This window comes from Micrasema longulum, unplaced genomic scaffold (assembly GCF_059751315.1).
Source record: "Micrasema longulum isolate JH-2025_06_02 unplaced genomic scaffold, ASM5975131v1 h1tg001942l, whole genome shotgun sequence".
NCBI lineage: Eukaryota > Metazoa > Arthropoda > Insecta > Trichoptera > Brachycentridae > Micrasema > Micrasema longulum.
The window spans coordinates 304,003-314,583 of NW_028279116.1; the positions used below are offsets into that span (position 1 = coordinate 304,003).

Consider the following 10,581-nt stretch of genomic DNA (forward strand, 5'->3'; position numbering starts at 1 on the left):
AAAATATAAAAAAAAAAATATATTTAGATAAACATTAAATAAAATACAACTTAAGAAAAAATCTGGCATATTTTTTTTACTAATATTAACTAGTTCGAGACAAAATCTAATATATTTTAGTAATTGTCAAAATCTGAACAGACTTACACAAACAAAGTCCAGATCCTGTTTCGAGTTTGCAATGCGACACAACCAGGACTTTGGTGCAAACAAGCCATAGTTTGTGCTGTGCTGGTTTAGGAGCAGCACATTACATTATGTTGGTGTAGTGAGTGTTTCAACGAAGAGACGGGTACGTCTCAAAACCGTTAGACATTAAAAGTCGGTAAGTGGTTGGCATGGAATGCTCTCCCAGCACAAGTGCGAAACTGTAAGAGGGAAGTGATGTTTCCGAAAAAACTTAAAATTCACTTGTTCTCTAAATTATTAAGTTTTGCTCTAAAAACTCAATTCTCACTTTAAAAAGGTAATTTTTGTGTCCTCCTATCAAATTTCTGAGCACTTCTATTTGAGCGTCAAATTCGGTTTTAAACCTTGGTGTAATACTTGAAAGAAATTTGTCTTACACTTCCAATGCTAGGAAAGCTGTGAATTTGGGATAGATGGCTTTCCAAAAAGTTGCACGCTTGGCCAAAGCCAGCTGGGAATTGTCTTTTGAAAATTGAACGGTCTTTTATAAATCCATTTTCCTAGGCATATAGTTTGTTATGCAGGTGGCTGTTGGGCACACCGATGAAAGTTGCAATATTTCAGGTGAATTATTTTAAGCGGACAAAGGCAACCTCTTCTAGCTCTTTCTAAAGCATATGGAACATGCTCGACGGATGCACTCCCGGTTTCAACGGGCTTGTTTTCTTTGGATCTAGAGGTGTAACGACATTCTGCAAATTTTTGCCTAAAAAAAAGACTTTCCTCTATTATCGGTGGCATCCGTCTACTTTCAACTGAAGAAATGTTTCAATCGAATATATAAAAAAATTACTTTAAATGCCCTTCTTGATGCTTGCAATCACGATGGGAATCTTTCCCTTCAGGGAGGGTTACCTTCCTTTTTTTTCCTTCAATCGATCACTGAACTACGCAGTTTTTATCAGGTCATGGTAGATTAATCAAAATGATTTGTTTTTAACATTGTTGACTCCCCTTCGTGCTGCTGCGGATATCCTAACCAATGTCCTGAACACATTCTGTGGTCTTGTCCTTTTTCTTTTCTCTATGATTACCGAATGGAGCTTCTCGCTACTATCCGTGGCCCTGTTATAGGTCTTGTCGGATAAACAGATCTGGTGGCTTCCAAAAAAAATTTCAAGGCTTTTAAAAAGTTTTGTAATTATGTCAGCGAATTGATCATGTCCAATTAATTTAATCCCAGTCAGTGAAGAATTAACTTCCATTTTTTCTCAATCCAACGAAGTACATATTATGTACATATTACGTACTTCTGAATTACTTTTTTTCAGCACAAAGATGCTAAGACTACCAGATTTCAGAGAGCTCCTTCAGGCATCTTTTCTCGTTTGACAACGAGCAAATTTTCCGTGTATGTGGGCACCTCCAAGAAGATTTTTGTCCTCAGTTGTGGTGTGCGGTATGTGGTGGGCAAACTGTTCTCTAAATCGTTTTTATACATCCTTAACATGTGATGATAAAGTTAATTGTTTTTCTTAAATTACAAATTTAAAAAAAAATAAATATATTTCTTAATATTATCACTTTGCAAAGCGCTCTTGAGGTGTTTAATTACGAAAATAGCGCTATATAAGTTATACTTCATAATAATAATACTAAAAAATACTAATATTGGCAAACATTTAAAAAAAATTAGGTGCTAAAATAGAATTTTACATCACCATTAATTCAAATGTATTAATTTACGAAACATCACTCGGTCGAGTTCAGAAGCGTAGAGCGATAAGTGTTTCCATGCACGATTGGAACCCCCACTTCAGTATCAACCCCTAGCCCGGGTCTGCCCCTTGAATGCATAATGCAGTATTGCACATCGCGCTCGAGTACGCCGTACACCACACAACAACAAACTCTGGATGCTGGGAACAATGCAAATCCTATTGATGTGACTGCTAGAACTAATTCCTCTCACTACCGAATGCAGTGCGTGCTTTAATCACGGGATAATGGGCACTGCATTATAAGTCTAGAATGCAATGACTCTTGGTACACTCATCCACATACATATCACACATGCATTGAAGCTCAATAAAATTGTTCGATGTTATCAATTCGTTATGATATCTAATCTAAACCAAAGCTCTGGTTTCCTAGGAAAGCGGTGCCAATATTCAGCGGCCGTAATGATCGGCGATACGGTTGACAGCCGTCTTAACGGTGTAAAGAGAGTGGTTTCTTAGAAAAACGGTGTCATTAATTTATCTGGCTGCATTTAAAATGACATGAATTTTTTTCGTGTCCATTTCATGTTTAAAAGGCATCTTTTATATAAAATGTATCAAACTTACTCCGCTAAGATTATTTTCTAGGCATCTTTCTTGGATCTTTAATATTTATTGAATTGTTCCGGACGCGTAAAATCGAATAAATTAAAATAATACAATAATTAGAAAGGATCCCCGGTAAATGTATAGAACTGATGGCTGGGCTCTCAATAAAGATAAAATGGTCACTTTCGAGCCTGGCCTCAGTATTACCGGGGAAAAATAGCTAGGTTAAAATGAATAAAATGTATAAAAATATATTATGTAAATGTCATGTTGCGCGCGTCGCGGCTGCCGACGAAATGGCCCGTACGGGCATTGAGCGCCCGTATTTACGCCACCTGCGGCCGGCGGCATGTAGCGAGTGGCGGGGAAAGATTACCCCCACCACTCCGAGGCAGCCGGCGCGGGTGGGATGGCCGACTCACGGAGCCCGACGCGCACCGCTTTATAAGGCGGTCAAATGGAAATATTAAATCAGTTGAGTTCCTAACTCTGAACAGTTCACACGTGTTTTATTCCGTTCTCCGTCCTGTTCGCCTTCCTGCACTTCGCTCTTCGCTCCGCTCTGCCTGCTGACTGCCTTCGCCTCTCTGCACCACTTGGACCGGGTGGAAAGTCCTTTTCAGGGCTATTGAGGTTGACTTGCGGTCGGCGCAGCTGTGCTCCTACCTTCCGACTTTGTCTTTGGCTCTGTCTGGGAGGGCGGCTTCCCACTTACGCCGGGAAGCTTGACTGCGGCAGACGCGGGTGACGAACCGGCGAAACTTTCATCGTGGTAACGCGTACGTTACATTTGGTCCTTCGGAGCTAAGGATCGTCGCCAGTGGTCTCCAGTCTACAACACACCTACAGCATGCCGGTCAACAGATCGCCTGTGTCGACGCGTTCGGGAACGCGTCGAGACGCCGGCACGGAGCACGAAGAGGAGCTTCAGGAGCCCCAACCGGGGTCTGTACGAGCACATCAGGAGGAGCCCCAGCCAGGGCCTTCACACGACTGCCAGGAGGAGCCTCATCAAGGACTTCTGGAGGAACAAAAGGACTCGGACGAGGAATCCGCACCCTCGGAGCGGTCCATCTCATCGGCGACATTTCGCCGACAGATGGAGGAACGCGAGGCACATCACGAGAGGCAGGTGAGCAGCCTCAACGAGATCATCGCCGCGCTGAAGGCCGCCAACGCGAGAGAGGACGCCAGACGAGACATGGCAACCCCCCTCACGCCCACCATCGAGAGGGACCTCACATCGCACGGGACGTCGGAACCGGCTCACAAGCCGCTGCCGCTGACGTCAGACGCGTCTAGGACCGACGCAGCCCTCAGTACGAGGGAGGCTGCCGCCGCACGCCACGCCGCACGCTACGCCGCTGATCCGGAGGATACCGGAGCGGCGTACATCCAGCAGCCGAGCCACTACGACAGCAGCCGGGCGAGAGACGGGGCCGCTTGGAAGCGCCCTGTCACCGACGCGGAAGCAGCCTTCAGCACAAGGGAGGCCGCCGCCGCACGCCACACCACACGCTACGCCGCTGATCCGGAGGACACCGGAGCGGCGTACATCCATCCACCGAGCCACTACGACAGCGGCCGGGTGAGAGACGGGGCCGCATGGAAGCGCCCTGTCGCCGACACGGAAGCAGCCTTCAGAGCAAGGGAGGCCGCCACCGCACGCTACGCCGCTGATCCGGAGGATACCGGAGCGGCGTACACACTTCCGCCGAGCCACTACGACAGCGGCCGGGTGAGAGACGGGGTGCCACGGAGGCACCCGGTCGCAGAGGCGGACTCCAGGACGAAGGAGGCCGCCAACACACGCTACGCCGCTGATCCGGAGGACACCGGAGCGGCGTACACATTTCCGCCGAGCCACTACGACAGCGGCCGGGTGAGAGACGGGGTGCCACGGAGGCACCCGGTCGCAGAGACGGACTCCAGGATGAAGGAGCCCGCCAACACACGCTACGCCGCTGAGCCGGCCTACGCCGGAGCGACAAACGCACATTTACAAGGCCGCTACAATGAGCGGCATCGGGACAATGAGGCGCCACCCGCACACAGCCGAAGGGAGGACGCCGACGTACGCTACGCCGCCGGGCCAGGCGAGCCCGTAGCGGCACGTACTATACCACTGGGGGGCTACGAGTTTCGTGACCCGGTGAGCGCGTGGGTACAAGAGGGGCTACCCACGGAATACATGCCGCCGGGTGCCACCGGCGAGCCTGTGACGAAATACAGACAGCCGCCGGAGTGGCACACGTTCATGGCGAGGCAAACCGGCGCTAGGGATCTACCGCAATTCTCCGGCGACCCGCTAGAATGGCGAATATTTAAGGCGCAATTTGATCAATCGACACAGATGTGCTCCCTTACAAACGCGGAGAACATTCTCCGTCTGCAACGAGCCCTCACAGGACGGGCCAAGGCCACAGTGTCGTCTTTGCTGGTAGATCCCCGAAATGTGCCGGACATTGTGAAGATGTTAGAGGCCGCCTTTGGACACCCGGAGATCGTCGTGGACAGAGTACTGGAGCGGATAAGAAAACTCCCTAAACTGGCCGACAACGCATCCCTGGAGGCCCTGACGGACTACGCGGTCGCGATAAGAAACGTCGTATCGACCGTAGAGGGCCTCGATGGAAGCCACCTCTCCTCCCCGAAGCTTCTGTCCGAGATGACTCAGAAGCTGCCACGAGTCGAGAGGATGATGTGGATTATGTCACGAGCGGATACCGTGAGGAAAGCTACCCCCAGGGATCTGGCACTGTGGCTAGCGAGACTGACCGGTGCAATACCGAATGCGGGTTGCATCGGGATCAGCACGGAACCCGCCCGAGTGGAGAAAAGGCGTACCCAAGAAAGGCACGTGTTTCTCACTCAGGACAAAAAATGCCTGTTCTGCGACATGAGTGGACACGCATTCGGACAATGCCGGAAGTTTCTCCGGAAAACGGTAGAGGAGAGGTGGACAATTGTGCGTGCCAAGTTCGTGTGCTACGGATGCCTGGAACCGGGACACAAAACGACCACCTGTGAAGCGGCGAAGTGCGACGAGTGCCACGGGCGGCATCATCGGTCGCTACACCGCGAGAGAGTGGACAGTACGCCGAACGAGCAAGTCTTATTGACAAGGCGAACGGAAGTCCCAGTGACCTTCAAGGTAGTGCCAGTAACCTTGAAGGGCCCGCGTGGGTCAATGGAGATCCACGCACTACTAGACGAGGGTTCATCGGTAACTCTCCTCGAGGAGGATGTCGCCCGTGCAGTGGGCGCCACCGGGGCCTGCGAGGAGTTGAGACTCATCGGTGCCAGTGGGAACACGGACACGCTACAATCACAGCGTGTATCCGTAATCCTCGTTAAAGGAAACAAAGAATTTGGTGTCCAGGCACAGACGGTGCGGGTCATGGATCTGCCGCACCGCAACCGAAAGAGCACCAAGACACACGGGCCAGGCATCAAGCCGAAGATGTTAATCGGTCTTGATTACGCCACCCTAATGGTATCTACAGGCCCGCCAGTCCTACAAGAGGACGGGCGGCTAACCATCGAGACGGCCCTAGGAGCCGTCACCTACGGCGGGGCTGTGCACCCCGCCTTTGAATTACCCCCAGACGGCCAGGGTGAAAGGGACTTAGCGGAACTGGTAAAGAAGAGCTTCGCCGTTGACTCGCTAGGTGTAACCACCCTGGAACGTTGCCGCGCCGCAGATGTGCGAGCGGCGGAGCTCATGAGCAGCTCAACCACACAACTACCATCCGGACGATGGGAGACCGGTTTACTGTGGGCGAAAGACGGGGATTCTTTGCCCTGCAACCGGCAAGCAGCCATGAAGCGGCTGCACTCCCTGGAAAATAAACTACGGAAGGATCCGATACTGGCGATCGCATATCGCGCCAAGATGGCGGACTACATTGAAAAGGGATACGCCGTCAAACTAAGCCGCGAGGAGGTAGACGCCCACCATTCGCGCAAATGGTACCTGCCCCACTTCGCGGTGACAAACCCCAACAAGCCTGGCAAGATAAGGGTCGTGTTCGACGCCGCCGCCCAGTTCCAGAGGACGGCGTTGAACGACCATCTACTGACGGGACCTGACCTGCTTTCATCCCTCCTCGGAAACGTGATCCGCTTCAGAGAGGGACGAGTAGCCATCGCGGCCGACATACGGGAGATGTTCCTGCGGATAAGAATCCGGGAAGCCGACCAGCAATCGCAGCGGTTCTTATGGCGGACGCAGGACGGGCAGGAGCCCGACACGTTTGTCTTCGCGTCCATGATGTTTGGAGCGAAGTGCTCACCCAGCAGCGCGCAATTCGTGCGAAACACAGTCGCACGAGCACACGCGAAAGAATTTCCCGCCGCAGCAGAGGCGATCGAGCACAATATGTACATGGATGACTACCTAGACGCCACAGACAGCGAAGAAACAGCTGCAAGCCTGGTACGAGATGTTACCCTCGTACTCGGCAATGGCGGGTTCCGGCTCACCGGGTGGGCTTCAAACAAACCAGATGTCCTGGAAGAAGTAAAGGCCGACGACCGGGCCAATACAGCAGTCACCATAGGGGAAGAAGTAATGACGGAGCGGGTCCTCGGGATCGTATGGGATCCCAAGAGCGACCTATTTATATTTCGGCACGGAGCCGAAAGTGCAGCCATCCCGGAGCGACCCACCAAGCGCGGCATGTTGAGCGCCGCCATGAGTATCTTCGACCCAGTAGGCTTCATTGCGTGCCTCACGATACGGGCGAAGATATTGCTGCAAGCCATCTGGAGGACAAACACAGGTTGGGACCAACCGCTGCAACCGGACCACGCCGAAAAGTGGTTGGAATGGCGCGACCTGCTGGCAGCGAACGGCTGTACAATACCGAGATGCTCGCTGCAAGGGCAGAAAGAACCCGTGACACTGCACGTGTTCTGCGACGCGTCAGAGCAGGCATGCTGCACAGTGGCATACTTTGTGGGGGCCGACACCACAAGTTTCGCAATGGCGAAGTGCAAGGTGGCCCCCCTAAAGCCTCTGTCAGTGCCTAGACTAGAACTCCAGGCAGCGCTACTAGCGGCAAGGATGGCCGCCACCATAAAAAAAGAGAGTCGAGCTCTCATCACCCAAACCGTGTTCTGGACGGACTCGAGCACGGTCCTGTGTTGGCTGCGAACCGACCCACTGCGGTACAGCACGTTCGTCGCAAACAGGCTGGGCGAGATTGACGAGCTCACAGACGTACGGGACTGGAAATGGGTCCCCACCAAGGACAACCCAGCCGACATAGGGACCCGCGACAAGGGCCCACCCGACCTTGCGAGGTCGGGACTATGGTTCGGAGGCCCCGGCTTCCTGAGAAAAGGGGAAGCCGACTGGCCGAAAGAGAAGAAGTTACTACAACAACCGGACGAGAAGACGCTGGAGCGGAAACAACCCCGCCACTTCGTGGGCCACATCAGACGGACGGAGGCCCTACCCCAGGTGCAGCGCTTCTCGTCGTGGACCCGACTCGTCAGGGCGACGGCATGGGTGCTGCGATTCATCGCACGATGCCGCCGCCACGAGTCCCTACCGTCCCCAGGGGGGACCTTTGAACTTCACGCCTCAGAAACACGGGCCGCAGAAATCATGCTGCTGAAGCGGTCCCAGGAGACGGCTTTCGGAGAAGAGCTGGAGCTCCTGAGACGAAAGGCGCCTATCCCGCCGCACAGCCGCCTCCATGCAGCGGCACCCTTCTTAGACAAAGAGGGAGTCATCCGGATGGGAACGCGCATCCAAGCGGCACAGAGCTTCGCAGAGGACTGCAGCGCGCCGCCTATCATGGACGGGACCTGCCCATACACCCGGCTGCTGATCACGCACAGCCACCGGAAGGGTGGCCACCCGGGAGTCGAGAGGACGATCGCCGACCTGAGAGCCAGCTACCTCATCCTGCGACTCCGCGGGGCTGTGAGGAAGATAACACGATGGTGCCCGCTGTGTAAAATGCTGCGCAGCCGGCCCCAACCCCCGCTGATGGGGCAACTGCCTGAGGCCCGACTGGCCTTCAGGACGCCGCCGTTCACGCACTGCGGGCTTGACTTCTTCGGGCCGATGATGATCACCAACGGCCGAAGAAAAGAAAAGCGCTATGGGGCACTGTTCACCTGCCTCACCACACGCGCGATCCACCTGGAGCTAGCGTCGTCCCTCGAAAGCGACTCCGCCATAATGGCCATAAGAAGGATGGCCGCCCGCAGAGGCTGCCCACACGCGTTATACTCGGACAACGCTACCAACTTCAGGGGAGCGGACAAAGAGCTGAAACAGGCCGTAGACGAGCTCCTGGCGGACCCCAGAATGCTCGCCGAACTTACAGTTCGCAAAATTGAGTGGAAATTCATTCCGCCCTCATCACCTCATATGGGGGGAGCGTGGGAAAGACTCGTGAGATCTGTAAAACGAGCCCTCCACGCAACCCTCAACGAGCAGGCTCCAAGAGAGGAGACCCTCAAAACCATATTGGCTGAAGCAGAGTACACCGTGAACAATCACCCGCTCACGCATGTGTCAACCAAGCCCAACGACGAAGCACCGCTGACCCCGAACCACTTCTTGCTCGGGTCAGCCAATACACAGCCAACTCTGGCATATTATAACAAAAAGGAAGAAGGGGCCTGCCTTCATAAGCAATGGAGGATCGCCCAGAAAATGGCCGACATGTTTTGGCGCCGATGGCTGAAGGAGTACCTTCCCACCTTGGCGCACAGGAAGAAATGGCGCGAGCCCGCGCCTCCAATACAGGTCGGGGACCTCGCGCTCATCATGGACCCAAATCTGCCGCGGAATTCTTGGCCTCGCGGCAGAGTCACCCGTGCAGAACCAGCAGCTGACGGACAAGTACGAGTCGTCGAGGTGCGGACCACCAACGGCACCTACACCAGACCAGCGGTGAAGATCGCCGTACTAATGAAGGAAGAGGAACAACGCGCCCAGCAGGAAAATAGTACAGACTAGCTGCACGGGGGGAGTGTTCCGGACGCGTAAAATCGAATAAATTAAAATAATACAATAATTAGAAAGGATCCCCGGTAAATGTATAGAACTGATGGCTGGGCTCTCAATAAAGATAAAATGGTCACTTTCGAGCCTGGCCTCAGTATTACCGGGGAAAAATAGCTAGGTTAAAATGAATAAAATGTATAAAAATATATTATGTAAATGTCATGTTGCGCGCGTCGCGGCTGCCGACGAAATGGCCCGTACGGGCATTGAGCGCCCGTATTTACGCCACCTGCGGCCGGCGGCATGTAGCGAGTGGCGGGGAAAGATTACCCCCACCACTCCGAGGCAGCCGGCGCGGGTGGGATGGCCGACTCACGGAGCCCGACGCGCACCGCTTTATAAGGCGGTCAAATGGAAATATTAAATCAGTTGAGTTCCTAACTCTGAACAGTTCACACGTGTTTTATTCCGTTCTCCGTCCTGTTCGCCTTCCTGCACTTCGCTCTTCGCTCCGCTCTGCCTGCTGACTGCCTTCGCCTCTCTGCACCACTTGGACCGGGTGGAAAGTCCTTTTCAGGGCTATTGAGGTTGACTTGCGGTCGGCGCAGCTGTGCTCCTACCTTCCGACTTTGTCTTTGGCTCTGTCTGGGAGGGCGGCTTCCCACTTACGCCGGGAAGCTTGACTGCGGCAGACGCGGGTGACGAACCGGCGAAACTTTCATCGTGGTAACGCGTACGTTACATGAATATTCCTTTTATATCACACTTATATGATTTATAATCTGTAATGTACTGTGTGGTTATTTTCATAAAAAAACCTAAAAATATTTAAGGATTCCTGAGAAATCCATAACGTAGAAATAATATTATCATAAATGATGTGAAATTGAAAATAAAAATAGTAAAAAATTGTTAGTTTTTTTTGTAGTTTATAAACATTTTCTTTATTATTTTAATCAAACTTTATTGTAATTTATATTTTAGTACATACCTGATATAACAAGCGTTGTTTCGATATTTCTCCACAAGTTTTGTTTTAACTGGACTTTTTTATAGTTTTTGCCCTTCCATTAAGGAAAACTTCATGATTTCTTACAAAATCAATAAATATTTTATCAATTTCACTAGTCCACATCCCGTTAGCTTTCATTT

General features: G+C 52.1%; 1 protein-coding gene across 1 annotated transcript; it reads left to right on the forward strand.

Annotated features, from left to right (window-relative positions):
• The first annotated feature begins 3,309 nt into the window (after nucleotides 1-3,309).
• LOC148273462 (uncharacterized) lies at nucleotides 3,310-9,441 on the forward strand. The gene is made up of 2 exons (XM_088238685.1): nucleotides 3,310-3,778; nucleotides 4,379-9,441. The coding sequence occupies exons 1-2, from the start codon at nucleotides 3,310-3,312 to the stop codon at nucleotides 9,439-9,441; spliced, it is 5,532 nt and encodes a 1,843-aa protein (XP_088094811.1).
• The last annotated feature ends 1,140 nt before the right edge of the window (nucleotides 9,442-10,581 follow it).

What these genes read in the sequence shown, in the direction of transcription:
- LOC148273462 (XM_088238685.1), top strand. Translation starts at nt 3,310, where the DNA reads ATGCCGGTCAACAGATCGCCTGTGTCGACGCGTTCGGGAACGCGTCGA. An exon ending in TAGGACCGACGCAGCCCTCA is followed by an intron (nt 3,779 to 4,378) that starts GTACGAGGGAGG and finishes ACCCGGTCGCAG; the next exon opens with AGACGGACTCCAGGATGAAG.